This window comes from Fundulus heteroclitus, chromosome 8, assembly GCF_011125445.2.
Source record: "Fundulus heteroclitus isolate FHET01 chromosome 8, MU-UCD_Fhet_4.1, whole genome shotgun sequence".
Lineage (NCBI taxonomy): Eukaryota > Metazoa > Chordata > Actinopteri > Cyprinodontiformes > Fundulidae > Fundulus > Fundulus heteroclitus.
In genome coordinates this window covers 25,375,405-25,393,072 of record NC_046368.1, presented here as the reverse complement: position 1 = coordinate 25,393,072, position 17,668 = coordinate 25,375,405, and the positions used below count along the sequence as shown (strand labels likewise).

General features: G+C 39.0%; 1 protein-coding gene across 3 annotated transcripts; it reads right to left on the bottom strand.

The window, feature by feature from the left end:
* Positions 1-202: 202 nt before the first annotated feature.
* On the bottom strand, positions 203-12,324 carry dab2 (DAB adaptor protein 2). Of its 3 annotated transcripts, none has more exons than XM_012853005.3 (15): positions 12,151-12,324; positions 9,669-9,934; positions 7,718-7,857; positions 7,478-7,576; positions 7,254-7,385; positions 7,076-7,159; positions 6,774-6,800; positions 6,633-6,680; positions 6,495-6,557; positions 2,994-3,587; positions 2,364-2,487; positions 1,690-2,283; positions 748-947; positions 590-676; positions 203-484 (listed from the first exon to the last, which is right to left on the bottom strand). In XM_012853005.3, exons 2-14 carry the CDS (start codon positions 9,802-9,804, stop codon positions 608-610), a joined length of 2,310 nt encoding a protein of 769 aa, XP_012708459.2. In that variant the 5' UTR covers positions 9,805-9,934; positions 12,151-12,324; the 3' UTR covers positions 203-484; positions 590-607. The 3 variants fall into 3 exon arrangements, with proteins under 3 accessions (XP_012708459.2, XP_012708458.2, XP_012708460.2); XM_012853004.3 differs by lacking the exon at positions 12,151-12,324 and adding an exon at positions 10,630-10,916; XM_012853006.3 differs by lacking the exons at positions 2,994-3,587; positions 12,151-12,324 and adding an exon at positions 10,630-10,916.
* Positions 12,325-17,668: the final 5,344 nt, after the last annotated feature.

Below are 17,668 nucleotides of genomic sequence, written 5' to 3'. Positions count from 1 at the left end.
CCTTCACATTGCAATTTTCAGTGAAACTAATGACCAGAAAGTTTGAACCATAGTAGTTTTACAAAGAAGAAAAAAAGAAAAAAAAATCCTAGTCCCTTTATGTGGTTCTCAGAACTGGTCAGGTTATTTCACCTACAGTGGGACACATCAGCAACTACCTGCTGTTTCAGCTTAAGTGTGAATGAGGCAACCAATCAAACGCTTTACTGCACCATTACAATTTTATTTCTTTAGCAAAGACAGCATTAGCAGTGAACATCTAAACATTCTTTCACACAGCACAGTTCTTTCATTAGAAGATCATACCCAAACATTTACTTGGTGGATCAGTCAACAGAACTATCAGAGAAGAGTGTTAAAAAAAAAATATAATAATGGTTCAAGGACAAGAGTAAGAAAAGTTCATTGGTATCGTCTTGCACAGGGCAGCTTGTCCTGAAGGCAAGTTTGGAGGTGGAGTTGTTTTGTCCTCTATTGCTTTTCACTGGAAGGCATAAAACAAATGAAAACAGGAATTTAGAGTCATTAAAAAAAAGAAAATAATAAATAAATCCCATTATCGCAATTTAAAGAACAAGCAGCTGCTTACTTGTGGGTAAACCTGTGTTTAAGCAAAAGGATTCCCAAACGCATTTCCGAAGACATCTGTGGAACCAGAAGTCTGAGCAACAGTATTCTGCAAAAGAAATACGATTCAAGACGAGAATAGTTGAGAACAAAAATGCACATCTAAATGAATTTCCATACCATTCCAACAGGGGGTGTTCCAAAAGGATTTGGATCTGGGGCACCAAAAGCTTTATCAAACATGTCCTGACCGGGGTCTTGGCCCAGTGTTTGCGCTGAACTGTTGGGGACCAGAGCTGAAGAGAAGGCAGCGTCTAGAAGGGCAGGATTAAGACTTGGAGCGGCCAGCTGAGCAGGTAAAGGTGGTTGCTTTGGAGCATCTAAAAAGGAAACAATATAGGTTCCTTAGAATGTACTGTACCGACTAAAGAATGGTTTGGGTTGTATGAAGGTTCTAAGAATCAGTTACCAGTAATGGCTCCCTTATGTGTTGTGTTATAGTGGGAAGCCTTGAGTAGTAAAAAGCTAACAACTTGAGACATGCCCCAGTTTTTTTTTTTTTTTTTTAATATTTCCATCTCATGAGTGTAACCATTTTAAGAAACTAGCAACTTCCATGTGTCCGGTTTACCATGAAAATTGGTTGAGACCAGTAGCAATGCCAGTCAGCTGTGACTTGTTGCCAAGAGGCAAAATTTTCCTTGGTCATGAAATGCTTATGGACACTTGACATACTTGCGTAAGCAGCAAAGTAGGAGAGGGTCTCTTGTCACTTCTATTACTGGGACACTTAATGTTAAAAATCTAATGATCCTAACCAAGTAGTCATTTTGCTTAAATCATCCAAATGCATTTTGTTACATCATAGTACATTGAACTGTAGGCTAGGTCTCCTTTTGCAAAATAATTCATCTCAAGAGATGTCCTGGTTGAATAAACAAAGTTGACAAGCTCCAATACAGCAATATTTTCAATGCATTGCGATGAGAATACCGTATCAATCTCATTTATGATCTTCCAACAGGTAAAATTTACTTTTACTGGTGAATGTCATTTCAGAAAATCTTAAAAAAATATACAAGTTACTTTTAAATAAATATCTCATGTCATGAGACAACTTACCATTATTAGCAAGTGAGGACATCTGATTAATATCAAAGTCATCATGGTCTGCAGCATCCTGAGCCAGACCAACTTTATTGGAAAAGTACTCATCAAATGCCCCCGACTCCTGGTTAGCAGGGCCTGGCGCAGCTGCAGGTGTGAGCTCCCCTTTCCTCGCTGGGATAGCGGGAGGTTTGGCAAGCTGGAAGTTTTTGAACATGTCCTTCCCAGTTTTTTTCTCCTTATCTCCAAGAGGATCCAAAGCTGTGAAGGCACTTTTCTCCACTGGTGGCAGGGTCTCCTTAGCTGGTGGCCTTGGAGGGGGGCGTGATGGACCATGATCTCCCATCGTTTGGAAGGGATTGGATGCAGCAGGCTGACCCCACTGGAGGTGAGGTGGAGAGAGGGGTGGGGGGCTAAACGCTGGGGCCACCTGCGGGCCCCAGGCTGGGGGCTGCATGGGAAGGCCAAAGGCAGTTGGTTGCGGAAAGCTGGGTTGAGGGCCAGGAGCGACGATTCCTGGCATGGGGAACATTGCAGGTGCAGCAGGGGAGGAGGCCCACATGCCTACTGCAGGTACAGTTGTAGCTGGTGGACCCAACTGCAGATTTCCTGATTGTGTGTCAAAACAGTAAAAGTTAAATTAACCAAAACTCAGAATGTGGAATGAGAGAATACAAAAAGTCCATTACCCAGGGCAACAATGGTTGAGGGAAGAGTATTTGTGGGTGTATTGTTGAAAAGGTCCGCTGGAGCAGTCTCGGAAGGAGCAGGAGCGCCAAACAGGTCCGCACTAAACAGGTCACTTGAAGCAGACTAAGAACAGAAGAAAAAAAAAAGTGTAATTAAATAAGCATTTGTGCCATGCCACAGGAATATCATTTACCCAAGACTGCTCAATTATAACTAAGCATGCTCTAAATAAAAACTAATTTGCCTGAATACTGATGTACATGCATGCTTTTACACTTACCAATGCTCTTTAGTCACTTGAAGCAGGAATATTAGAAAAATAGGTTAAGAGCCAAGGTGAGAAAGAGTGGTTGTTCAGGAGCACATTCAAAATGCGGTCTATCAAAGCGGCATCCAACCACCAGTGCAAGCATGAAAAAAAAAAAAATAATAATAAAAAAAGCGTCCTAAAAGAGGCAGAAGTCACTTTGAGGCCTTGCATGGCACCCATTCAGACATTTGCCCACCTGTCCTTGCAAAAACCAGTGAACAACCCACCAAAACCCAGAAAAGAGACATTAGCACCCATCTATAGCACAACCCCAGTTTCATGCAACCCCACCATGGCTAATCTGGCTGCGTGCTTTCACCTTTGTAGTCCTTCGACCTCGTCCAGACTTAGAGTTCTGTGGAGGTGGGCTTAGGACAACAGAGTCGCTTTGAGTGGCTGGTGCTTCTGGATGACTTGGTATGTCGTTAGAGACAGGGGACGTTTTCAAACAGGAGTCGAAAAACGGGTTTTTGGCTGTATAGGTTTGTTGATATTCATTCCCGTCCATCATCGTTATTGCGGTGCCCTGTGCTATACTACCCCCTAGTGGCCACTGTCCATTATTGAGAGCAAGGATCATTGATTTACTGGATAATCCATTCATCTGCCTATTGTGTTCAGCATCTCCAGTCAAACTATTAACATTTGTCATGGTGTTGCTACCAGCAGCGATGCTAAGGTTACTTGTAGGGGATGTAGGCGTATCAGCAGGTGAAAAACTATTGGGTGGACTTGAAAGGGAGGCATCTCCAAATGGATCATTGTCTGGAACAGGAAAGTAGCTTAAAGTTGAAGAATTTGTGGGCGCTTTATAGTCAGGGCTGAGGGAGGTTAGAAAAGAGACATCCTTTATGCAATTTTGATTGCTGTCAACTCCAGCAGAAAAGTCCAGCAACAGAATGTCATTAGATTCCTGGTTAACATGAGGGACAGTGAGAGAGAGAAAAGAGATCCATAAATCAATTTCAGAGAAGGACAAGTGCATATTAACAAAATGAGCAATTAATCACATGGTGTGAGAAAAATGGAGATTTAAAGCTGCTGCAAGTGAACATTTTGAACAAATTAAGCCAGGTCTTGCAGAATTATTTGAAACCACTTAAACTTTCATGTCAAACCCAAACTTTGAGTTCGGAGATTGTGTAATAGATGAAGTCCAGCATTACTGTACAGTGTAAGGGTGAATGTCACCAGTGTGGTGTTAGTTTGCAATAACAGATTCAAGTCTTCTCAAGGCACATCTACCAACTTCACAAATTTTTTTTTTTTGGTATGCAATCTTAGTATGAAAATTGCCATTTAGATGTTTAAGATGAGCTTGAGCCATTTTGCAAAAAACTAAGTCAGATTTGAGATTAGTGCCGGGTCTGAACTTCGACTGTGCAATTTCCTGCTTCATTCTAAACCTTTCTGTTTTTGCCCTACATCTTTAGGGTTGTTGTCCTGCTAGAAGGTGAACCTGGGTCTCGTTCTTCGTATGTTGCTTAAAACAGCTGAGATCAAATGAGACATCCAAGACGATATCATCGTGCTAATCAGGATCTGACCAATTGGGTTCTTCGAACACACCTGTTTATGATTAGTATCGCTGGATTGAGTTATCTGAGATAATTGCACGTTCATGTGTTGGTTTAAAAGGGGAAATGTATCGATAGTAGAAACAATTATCAGCAGTGCTGCTATTGGCTGTTCAGCCTGGCCAAAGAATGCCCACAGTTTTTCTCCCATGCAGAACACGAGCTTTTAATGGAAGGTTATGCAGAATTTGAGTCATTAATTAAAACGACAGGGAACACCTCAAAGTCTGCTAAAGCCAGGAGAGAGGGCTGGCAAAAGGTAGCAGACAAATTAATGCATAAATACTGTCCATGGTAGATGTTTCTATCACTTTCTACAGTATGTATTTTTGCATTTTAATAATTTCATATTTACTTTGTTATTTTATGTCAGAGCCTCCACAGGACCCACTAGAACATGGGGACAAGTAAAAGTACAAGAATATTCTACAAAAGGGTAGCCTTTAATTATACTGCATTTTAAAAGCCACTTTTTCCTTTTTAAAAGTCACTTTCAAATGCACTCAAGAAAATAACCCTTTGAATAAATATTTAAAAACACACAACAAATCACTCCTCCGTGTTGAACACTTCATGTGTAGTTCCAACAAATTATACAAGCAACAGCCTCACAAGAAAAAAAACCCGATCTCTCTACAATTACACTGTTGAGCTGTGCTAAAGGATCCCGTCTATCTCGCAATACACTATTAATTCGAAAAGCTCTGAAAATTATTCTTGCACCTTCTGTAACAGGTTGCTGTCGTAAAAATGGACATGACATGGCAATGACAGACTTCCCCATCTCCTCCGCTTATGAAGCTGCGATCTAATCCTGTTTACATGAAATAAGCCTGCGAGCGAGCTGGCTTTAGTTTGCGCACATGTTGCTATGACAGCAAGTCCAGGATGAGTGTCAAAGAACCAAACGATCCAAGATCATGCCAAATCATCAATAATCAAATCCAGCAGAGTTAGCGACGTACAAAGAACGAGCCCCTGAGCACCATTTTAAGTATTTTGCAGCCACAGTTTTAATAAGGTTCTTCCACAATTCCTCTGCATTTACTTCCATCCACCTTCCAGGTTTCTGATGAAGTATAGCACCCCAACAGAGCCTACAGCCACACTTTAAGCCAAGTCTCTTTTCTGACTACAGATCCTTGATTTACATGTCATGCTTGAATCTCTTTTTGCAAACTGCAAATAGAATATTCGTATAACTTTGTTTGGAGAGTGCATGACTAATAGCTGTCCTAGTGACCGCTTCTTCCACCCAAGCAGTGAAATCTCTCATCCAGAGTTGCCAAGAGTCCCTTGGAAGTTTGTCCAGCTGTTACAGGTGGAAGGCCATGTCTTTGTAGGTTTGAAGCTAGGCTCCATTGTTTGCAGATGACTGAATAAACGCGCTCTGTGAGAAGTTCAAAGCTTGGGAAACTGTCTAAATTTAACCCTGCCTGAATCCTCCAAATTTATTCCTGATTCTCTTCAATTCTAATGTTCTCTTGGGCCTTCACAGAACAGCAGTACAAAAGACACACTTCAAGGCCCATATTGGTGGACCATTCCCCAATTGGCATCTTCTGAAGGAAGAATCAACAAGGCTGAAAAAAAATAATCCATATGATTTGGAAAACATTTATTTTTTTTTTTAATCTTATAATTTTCCTCCTTCACATCTAAGCATAGCACTTTTTTTTTAGCACAGAAGACAACGGGTATGTATAATTTTACACAGGTCTTCCATTTAATGTGGACGATAAAGCAAAACTGTGCACCCATTAGGTTTTAATCTTGGAATCATGTGCAGTGATAATCACCCTTGAATAAATAAAATTGTGTTGACACTTCTGCATTTTGCCCTTTGTAGTGAATATTAAAATCTGCAGGGGTCAAAATTAAACTCATCTTGCAGCAGCTTTAAGGTCAGGAATAACAATGAGATTGGTAAAGGGTTGCTAGCTGAATTCTTAAAAATCATCAACACTTGATTATTTCCAAAAACAGCTTTTTAGTATGGCATTTAAATATTACACAGGGGATCTTTTAAAAAAAAAAAAAAAAAAAAAAAAAAAAAAAAAAAAAAAAAAAAAAAAAAAGTGTCGAGCTCTAGGAAAGCCATTTTACTTTAACACAATCATTGCCTTCTTAGTCTGTTAGACAAAAGATTGTAGCACAGCAAAACCAAAAATGTTAACCTGCCATACCAAGGATAACTCGTGTGTGTTGCGCAGGTTGAGATGGTGCAGCAATTACAAACTTACATTTGGTGCCCTGATGTCTGGAGGAGTTGTAATGTCTCCAAAAAGGTCAAATTGTTCCATTGGCTGGAAGAAAAATTTTTAATGAGAAAAAAAAAAGGCAAGTATTTAAGACATTAAAGTAGTAAGAGATTAAATTACCTGGGGATTCTTTGATTGACTGTCAGCACTTTGCAAGGCACCTCCGTTCTAATAAGGGGAAGGGTGGAAGTTAGAGAAAGTTTTTCCTTCTTAAAACTAGCAGCTTTAGAGGATTACACGCTAAAGTCGCTGAATGCTTACCTCAACGACAGCAGAGCCATTTTCAGCCTGTAAACAGAGTTACACCGTTAATGATTATACTTTCCCTAAAGTTTGCTGAGGTATGCGTCATTTCAGTGAAATGACAGGAGGATGTGATTCCCTAAAAGAACACAGAGAGGCACTGTTGATTTTCAGGCGGTACAAACAGTACAGATTGTATCTTGGCAACCCTGCCAGATGAAGACAAAATGTTTTTTTTTTTCCAGCCGCAAAAAAATGCAGTCACTGCCCAAAATCTTAAAGGGAGGGGAAGGAAATTACAGCTTAAATCTAAATGCTACCTTCTGTGATGACTCAGCTTCCTTCTTCCTCATGTTGAAGATGACTTGGAACAGATCCTTCAGATCAATGACCAAGGGTTCTGCCTGTATGTTACCACAGAAAGCAAAGTGTCTTTGTTACCGTATGAAACTTAGGTCTACAGTTCTGTTATTCAGCTCATGGGTCTCCAAACGTTACCTGTTGTGCAGTTTTTATGGCAAAGAACTGATGCTGTCCTTCAGCCCCACATACATAGCCAAACGCTCTGTTGTCTGTTACATCTCTGGCAATGAAGGAGATCCTATTCACCACATGCTCATGTTCAATTACCTGAGACAGAGGGAAGGGGGGGGGGGGCATTACTAGAGTTTAGCTGAAAGGCTAGCACTAATCCTGCATTTGTAACAGTACACAAGACTCACTCCTGATTTCTCGTCAATGATCTTTAGACCAGACATGGAAATGTTGACCCAGATTCTCTGTTTGTGCTTGCCTTGGGACCGAGCAGCTACCGCCATCCCCTTCAGGAAAAAAAAACAACAAAGGGAGCTCTGTTGCAGGAAATTTGTTCATAAAGTCCACCACAAGCAGACAGGTGTACAGCAACAATATTAACAGTTTAAACTTGTGAAAGATGAAAGATTCCAGTTAAAGAGGAGTACCTTAAGTTTCATCATGGAATCCTGGCACATTTTATCTCCACGGGCCTCGGAGACATCATCAATGCCAATCAGCTTGGCTTTGTACCTCACACCATCCCCCTGAAACCTGCTCAGGAGGTACTCATCCGTCTTTTCTGGAACTACAGGAAAAAGTCCGTGTTCAAATGCAGGAGTATGCCAGTTCACAGCACAAAAAAAAAAAAAAAAAAAAAAAAAAAAAAAAAAAAAAAAAAAAAAAAAAAACTTTGGGGTATGTTAAGCTTTGAGCATATAATGGATCAGTTCCATGCTCACCTATGTGCTTAAACCATTACACCATGTATTCGGGCAAGCATTTTCAGATGGGTGTTGAAAACACTTAACAGCTATTGCACAATTAAATTGCGATTCAGAGACTGCATTATATCCCATTTTCGTTAATTAGAGTTCTGATAGTGGCCCCAGAAAAACCAAGCAACCTTATGCTGGCAGGAATTATTGGAACTAAATTCCATATAAGAACACAGGATATTAATTTCATTGATTGAAAAAATGCAGATACTTATTGCTGCAGAATGCATTTCTTAAGTCAGGTGGATCAATACGGCATAAGAAATGCAACTAAAAATTAGCAGTACCTACTTTGACCAGAGCAAATTGGGACACTTGAAGAAACAGTTGGTAAAACAATAACCAGCACTGAACAATATGAATATGACACCAGTCAAGTCAATAACACAATCCACTGGGTTTCCTTAGAAAACCTTTTGACTAATCTGTATGATTTGATTGAATTGACTTTATGAAGTGTTTTGAGATGACCTGTTGTGAACTGGTTCTATAAAAATACAACTTGTATAATATCCACAGCATTAGTCAAAAGGTTTTCATGTGCCAGTAATTGTTTTACCACAGCTAGGTTTTACTACAAAAACCTCCTTGTCACATTAGAAAGGGCATCGTAGTAACATTGATTATTAACATTGTGCAACAGGTACAAACTGGATCAGCAGTAGTAGAGGTATATTTGATTTAGTTTAGAGCAAACAAACAACCAGAAATCAGCTGCATTACAGTATATAGCCAATATATTTAAAATACAAGCTAAAAACTTCTGGGCCGCTTTAATATCTAAAATATTCATGCCTGGGTAGAAAGGAAAGTAGCTACAAAGAATGTAAAAACAAATCTCAGAAGTGGCAAACATTAGCATGTGCCGTTAGCATGGCATTTGTGGTTTTTAGTACATAGCAAATTAACCCACAAATCAGTGGATGAATGGGAAGTTCAAATATGTCACTATTGCTCAAGAAATAAAATTACAAGATATAAAAAGTTAAATTCCTACATAGCTATTTAAAAAGAGCAGCATAACTGAGAAGAAGAAGCCTTAAGTTATTGAGCATGCTACTGAAAGCAGGACTGTAGCCCATTTGCTCGTTAGCATTACAGGCTGCAGGTGTTCACTGCTGCTCAATACTCTGCTCCAGTTTTCTTCTAGTGTCCAATGCTAGATTTTAAAACAGCGAACACTTGCCCATTACTACAGTAGCTAGTTATGCTACATAGCTCGAAACTGAGGGTAAAGACCAATACCACAACATCTTTTTGCCCTTTGTGTAAAAAGACTACCATTTACACAAGACATCAAGTCTGTAACACTGCCACACCCCCCCCCCCCCCCCAAAAAAAAAAAAAAGAAAAAAAACACCTGGTGGTCACATTTTAAACCAAGGGATAAGCCAGTCTAAAATTTGTTTAAAATTCAGGTTTTTGCGCTTATGGTAATTTTTTTATTACTGACCAGTGAAACCATAATGTCATTCCAGTCATGTTTCGGGAGTTTAATAATCCTTTATTCTGATAAACTGAAAACACCTGACCATTTTTTTAAAACTGGTTAACTGAGAGCCTGTATTAAAAAAGGTGATAGGACTATTACAATAATGTCACCTTAACATCCATAACTCACCTTTCCTCTTCTCCTTCTTCAACTGGGCCTTGGGTGTGGTTGCCACCGGGGATGTGTGTGGGCTGTTGGCATTTGACACGGTGGCTGGGGAACTTGGGTCAGCAGTTGCTGGTACATTTTCCACTTCTGTAGACATTGTGTGAAGGGGTCCAACTTCACCAGACAACTGAAAATCTCAGGCAAGGCAGTCTGCAGCTCTGTGTTCTGGTGCAGAGTTGTCAAGCATATGACTCCTAACACCCACTCATGCTTCTCTTTGTGCTTGTCTGGAGCAGAAAAAAAAAAAAAAGTGATTAATTTATGAGGAGCCCTTGATTAGCTACCATGTTAAACACCAGACTATAAGGTTGAAGGTAGAACATTTTTGATTTTAAATATTGTCCTCAGCAACATATTAAGTGTACAAAAGAATTTTTACAACCATAAAAAAGTCATTATGACCAATAAAACAAAAACTCACAAGACCACACCACACACTTTGACCCCATCATAAAAATTCTAAAATGCTCCTTTCTTGCATTCTAAAAAAGATCAATGCATCTTATGTTATTTGAGTGGTTTATTTGCAGGTTTAATACAATTTAGCCAAGAAACTATGTACTTTACCATTTCAGAAGAAATAAAATCCATCATGATTTTATTTTCTGAACCAGGGGACCAAAAGTTTGCCAAAATCCTTAATGTTAACAAGAGAGCCAAATATACCCAACTTATCTTGAGTCAAAAACTGATGACACAGAAAAGCATAAAAAAAAAAAAACATGCAATGCAGCTAATAACCAATATTGAATATGCAGTATACATTTTCTTTTAAACATTAGCAACATTTAATGAGTCAAATCACTGTAGGAGGCTTAAATGATAAGCATTCAGCTACAACAGAAAGAACCACCCACTGTGGCCTTTACAGCTACTGAAAAGTCTCTAGCACAAATCCTGCTGTGTCTGGTTATAGACCTACCTTCAGGACCAGCTCCAGAGGGAAAACTGGTAAAAGCAACAATGTAAAGAGCCTGTGACAGTCGTTGAGCAGATCAAAGGTTGGAAATGAGCAAAGGTTGAGCAGTTACCTAAGGTTAATCTTATGCTAGCAGAGCGAGAAATCTCGTGATGCCCAGCCAAGCAAAAGGAAATTAGTGCCCATAATTTGCCCTCCGATCTCTTATTTTTCCGAGCCTTGGAGATGAAATAAAAAGACTATCAAAAAACAGATAAGTTGGAAGCAGAGGAAATGAGCCTGATACGGACTGAGATAAAAATGCACACCTGCAGGTCAGCAAATATGCTTCAGCTTGGTGCCAATAATTACCTAATGAGCAACACCTGATCATACAGAGTTGGGGGAAACAAGCCCTCCTACTGGCCATACCACATTTTGCTGGGACATCATTTCTTAAGAAAACCAATTGTAACGCAAGTAAACCATTCAAATAGTTCAAGTTGGAGTCAACTAACTTCTTGACTGTTGAAAACTATCCTGTAAAATTGGGGGGGGGCTTGTAAAAGCTGTTAATTGTGTTTTAATTGAGTAGTTCCTCGTAAGAGCTACTGCAAAAACAGTAAAACGATAAACCCTGACGTTATCTGCCAGAGCTGGTGTTTTACACACATCAGTCCCCCATTTGCCATGTAAATCACTGCAGGCATGCCAATTTTGTTGTGCTTCAAGCCATTAAAGGCAAACTTCAACATCTGTTAATGCTCCACTTGCATAAAGCCTGACACATGATCGTGCTTGTCCATCAACCATGGCAAAAGTCCCTCTTACTGGAGGAGAGCCTCATAAACCTGGTGTAATGTCAGCACTTCCTCAGCAGAGCCAAGTTACATTTTAACGAATACATCAGGAGGCTCCTGTTGGGATGAAAATGGAGTTTAGAGGCATTCTCTACACAGAATTGCACCAGTGTCACAACACAACTAGAGCTTGACCACAAAGCGCAAGCGTTAATCTTTGTGTCAGCAGAATTATGGCAGTGCTGAGGGCAGAAATGTCACAATGTAGGGCCGCCAGGAAACGTAAACTTCTGCACATCTGGAGGAAATCAGGGAATGAGTCAGTCTGCTGAATGAATGAGATGGTGAAATACCACAGGGCCCACTGTGAGCACAAAGGGCCGTCTCTTCCAAAAATTATTTTAGAAATAAGCATGCATGAACGTTCGAGGATTAAAAACAAGCAAACAAAAAACTGTTGCAAAATTTAAAAAAAAAAAAAAACTGTTGTATATCAATTAAACATAGGGGAAAATTTCATTAACCAGAGACTATTGAAAATATTTTGTATGTTAAAGGGAGGTTCTTCCGGCAAACTAAATCGTTTATGAATGTCACAAATTGAATAAAGAACCTATTTTCTACAGCCATAACAAACTAGAATAAGAAGACCAACTCGTCAGCGCGTTTAGCCTTGTTCTACACAAGCCGTAACGTTGCTGAGGCTCTGATGGAGAAACGCTGTGAAAACAACATCATGACGTACCTGACAAAACGAGCTACTTTGTTTGTCGCCGTCGCGGCTCTGCAGCAAAGCGAGTGAAATGAGCCCCAGCTTGGGACAACGAGCAGGAGTCGGACTGTTTTTTTTTTTTTTTTTTTTCTTCTTCCTGCTAAATACCGTGGACACACAGGAGAGACTGCAGCCAGCTCCGGCTTTAACTCTTCGCTGACTGAATCACTGCAGCTTTAAAGCGGCAGAGGGGCGGTCACTCTTATGTCAGAAAAGCGCATTGTGAGTCATGAAGAAAGAAAAAAAAAAAAACACGCTGTCATGATATGGGATTAAAAATCGGCTCTTTTTTCATTTTAAAACGCATAGGCCATACTGAACTTAATGTACATAAAACACCTTTGAGATTAGTTTCTTGCAAACGAATCAGTGGTATACTCAATAATTTGGGAATCAATTTTAAGTTCCCTCATGGACCTTTGCTGCCTATTTGTAAGAATAGGACAGAAAGTGTTCAAAAGGGTGCCCACTAACAATCGTGGGGTGGCACACTTAAGAAAGCCTAACAATATCCATAATCAGGCTTTAGCCCAGGGGTGTCAAACTCATTTTGGTTTAGGGGCCGCATACAGCTTAATCTGATCTCAAGAGGGCCACTACACACAAGTAAACTCATTGCAAGATTAAACAGAACTAATAAATGTGGACTTGTTGTTGATTTGTATATTAAATTAATTTCACTTTTACACACTATATTATGAATAATCTCAGCGTTTTTAAGAAAAGTATGTGCAATTTCAACAATACTTTTACTCAGTTAAACATTTACTTGTGCATTATGCATAAGAAGTGATCACAGTGATAGTACAATGTTGAAAAACATTTATTCACATTTTTTGGAACTTAAAAACACCGTCCTGCATGACAAAATACATCAAACAGATAAAAACTAATAAATGATTTAAATTTTTCCACACCTGAAGCTTAATCTGCTAATTAAAACACAGCGCCCCTCGTGGACAATATAGGAACTGCAGATTTTCAATTAAACGAAGTACATGGGTTTTTTTTTCAATAATTTTTTTTTATCATTCTCTTCCTTTTATCTCCTCTTTCTTTCACCTTTTGTTTTTTTTCTTCTTGTTCTTCCTTTCCTCTCCTTCTTTCCCATTTAAGTGTCCATATCATTTGAGATACTCCCTGCATGAATCATAATAAAAACTATTCACATTCATAAATCAAGCGGAGCACTATGGCAAAAGCAGTACTGCTCCACTTGTGAAAGTCAAATCTGATGAGCTCTTTTTGACATGAAGAAGACAATTCTTATTGCCACATTGCCAGACAGGACAGGATATATATATATATATATATATATATATATATATATATATATATATATATATATATATATATATATATATATATATATATATAGGGTTGGGAATTGAAAAGATTTTCACGATTCCGATTCCCTTATCGATTCTGTGAAACGATTCGATTCGTTTTCGATTCTCTTTTCGATTCCAATTTGGGGAAAAAAGGAGAACAAACATTTTGATGATGAGCATCAACTTTGTTTACTTAACTATCACACGACCTTACAAACTAACAAGGTCAAGATGTCCACAGAAAATGTGCAACTGGAGTAATATTTATCTTTGTTTAAATAAAAAAAAGGAATATAAGAACAAACTTAAATACAGTAGATGAGTTGCTTAGAATACAAGAAAATGTAGGTTTGTTGTGACAGTTGCTTATTAATCTCTATTTAGATAACCTCAGTCATCTAAATCTAACAGAGAAGCCATCCGTTTAATGAAAAAGCATTACTGTACAATTTTGGGAAATAAACTCATCTCCCCCTGATTTAAATAAATGAGCATCACCTTTCTCTCGGTCCCTGAACTGCGGAGCAACTTCATATCATGTTTCGTTACATCCATTGCAATGCCTAGAATCATGTAAGAATTCCAGCTACCAGTAAGTAGTTCTAATTAAACATGCTACCAATGAAGGGCTGGATTAATGAGAAAGGCACACTCCCTTAATAACCCCAAAGAGAGGTAGGAAACTGGTTTATTTCCAGAAATGGCATATGATTTACTAGGAACCAGCCAATGATGTAAAACTAGCTACTTACCACCAGAGTTGCCTTCCATGCTGGTCGTAACTTTAGCTTCTGTCCGGTAAGAATCAAAAACACGGCATTCATTAAATTGTATGCCATGTTGTGTGCGCAGGTGTTTCTGCCTGTTGGATCTATTTCCTCCCGCGGATGTATATACCATTTTGCAATGATTGGAAAGCGCCTCGTTGCCATCTTTCTCTTCCTTAAAATGAAGCCAAACCTTCGACCGCTTACCCGATGGGGCGGCATTTTTTTTGTTTGTTTTTTCGCCTGGTCACGTCGTACTTGCTTACTGAATGCCGTGTGCGTAACTTGCGTAAAAAACGTGACGTAACTTGCGTAAAAACGTGGCGTAACTTGCGTAAATTGCGTAACTTGCGTAACTTACTACCATTGTGCTGCTAAGAGCCGCGGCACGACGGAATCGAAAAGAGACTCATTTAGCGAGCTGCCAAACGGTGCCACGGAATTGAAAAACACGGAACCGGTTCTGAACAGGAACCGGTTTTCGATTCCCATCCCTATATATATATATATATATATATATATATATATATATATATATATATATATATATATATATATATATATATATATATATATATATATAATGATAATGCATTTAGCCACCGGGCCGGACTAAATTGTTCGCCGGGCCTGATCCGGCCCGCGGGCCATACGTTTGACACCCCTGCTTTAGCCTATCATGCTGTTTTTATTTTTAGGGAGGGTGAGGAGGAAGGACAGTGCCATTGGAAATAGCATTCGTTGACTGACAAAAAGATAATTTCTCAGAAAAGTTGAATGAATGAAAAGTTGAAATTTGCCAAAATGTCTAATTATGGCTCCTAGCTCTTGTTCCTGGCTCCTGTTCCTTGACCTTTCATGGGGTCAACAGTAAGAACTCTAGAGCTAAAGAGTCCTTACCCAAAAGACATTCGGATGGAGCCAAAACCGTGTAATTGGGTAAGGACTCCTTAGTCACATTGAGTCTTTAGTCTTTAGTGCATCAGCGTTCGCCATGATAAGTGCTGTCCAAATAGTGCAGTCAGTAAGGAAGGAGCTAGGAAAAGGAGCCTGCATGCTTCCAATTATAGCTCCTTTAGTGTAGGAAAGCTAAGGAGCTAAAAGGAAGCCCACAATCCTTTGCGTGACATGACATATAAGCACAGCCCACCTCACAGAAATTAACGAAAATGTCCAGAGAGAAGACAAGCACGCACCTTGCAATTCTATTCGCAAGGCTGCAGGCCGGATTTGATTAGAATCATCCATGTGTGTTTCCGTCTCGTAATGATATGAGTTAAAGGCTGTCCAAAATTGGCACAGCAATCCGAAGCTCCTTTCCTCTTTGCAATAGAGGTCTTACTGTTGACGGCATGAAAGGTCAAGGAGCAGGAGCTATAATTATAAAATTTCGGATGCAGCCTCGGATTGCCCCAAGAGGAATTGTCAACTTATCCAGGGTGTAACCCACCTCTTGCCCATTACAGGGACTGAGTGGCAAAGATTGATATATATATATATATATATATATATATATATATATATATATAGATATATATATATATATATATATATATATATATATATATATATATATATATATATATATATGTGTGAAACTATAGAATTTAAAATTATCCTTTCCTTTCTTAAATGTATAATAAAAAATACATATGCCTAATCTGTCTGTCTAACCATGGGTAGTGGGGGGGGGCTCTATCATATATATATTTTAAGGGACATCACGCCCACCTTGTCTGCTTTGGCGACACTGTTTTCTTTAGGTTGATTTCTTTTTTTCTGTAACTTTGGTTTAACATAAAAATAAATATTTTATTCTACCTGCTGCTAACAGTCTGCAACTAGATTTATAAGGTACGCTATATTACCAAAATTATTCACTAACCTGCCTTCACTCGCATAAAAACTCACTAGTAGGCTTACATAAAAAAAATTATATTGCATTAAAGTTCAATACTTTTTTGACAGTTATCTAAGAAAGAGAAACTCATGTTTTAAATTCAATTCAATTTCAATTCAATTTATTTATATAGCGCCAATTCATGAAACATGTCATCTCAAGGCACTTTACAAAGTCTAATTCAATCATGTTATACAGATTGGGTCAGATTATACAGATTGGTCAAAAATGTCCTATATAAGGGAACCAGTTGATTGCATCAAGCAGCATTCTTTCCTGGAGAAGCGTAGAGCTACAGGGAGGGTCGTCTGCATTGTCCATGGCTTTGCTGCAATCCCTCATACTGAGCAAGCATGAAGCGACAGTGGAAAGAAAAACCACCCATTAACAGGAAGGAAAACCTCCAGCAGAACCGGGCTCAGTATGAACGGTCATCTGCCTCGACCGACTGGGGGTTACAGAAGACAGAGCAGAGACACAACAAGAGAGACAAAAAAGCACAGAAGCGCACATTGATCCAGTAATCTGTTCTACATTAGATGGTAGTAGCGGGTGAGCCGTCTTCTCTGGAGGATGTCACAGTTAACAGAACGCCAGACCTGGTGTACCTACTATAAAGAAAAAAAGAGACGACAGAAAGTTAAAAGCTGAAATGATGACAAGCAATGCACAACTGGAGAACAGGAGAACTCAGTAGAGTGAGAAAAATAGACCCTGATTAAAGAATCATTACACATAGAATAATATGTTCCGAGCCTTTGTTTCTTGTCATTTTGATGATTATGGTTTACAGATAATAAAAACTTAGAAAACTGTGTAGCCGTAAACAAAACTATTCTCTCTTGATTAAAAAGGAGATCAATGATTTTCATTCAATCAGCATTCATTGAATTCCTTGCACGGAGATAACAGAATAAACATTACAAGTGCACTCTGCATCCACCCATCTGATTTAATCTGTTTTAACCCCACAAAATAAAAAAAACTCCCTTATATATAACAAGACCAAACTGGACCTTTAACCTAGTCACCTCCTCCTATCTGCTAAAAGTCTCCTGGGTCCCAGCAGGATAAAAACACTCTGACAAGACATAACAAGACCTGCGGCTGCACAAAGAAGCCAGTGTTTTTTGTTTCATTTTTTTGTCAGGCCCTACACAATGGGACGAAAGAAGCTTCACTCAAAATTTTTATTTAACACTGTGTGAAACTTCATTATTGGAACCACATGGTGTCACATCCTAATCAGCTAATGAGAAGAAATTACTCAAATGTTAAAGAACAGAACATCCAAACACGCAAAGGCATTGATATATATGGTTTCCATAGACTCTGGATCCTTACAGTGTGCTCAGATCCAGCCACGATGGACAGGTCTGCACAACATAGACACAGAAGAGGACACAAATCTCCATCAGTTTATCTGTCCTTATTGTCTAAGCAAATATAGAGAACAAGGATGAAAATGCACAATAAATCAAATCCAAAAATGT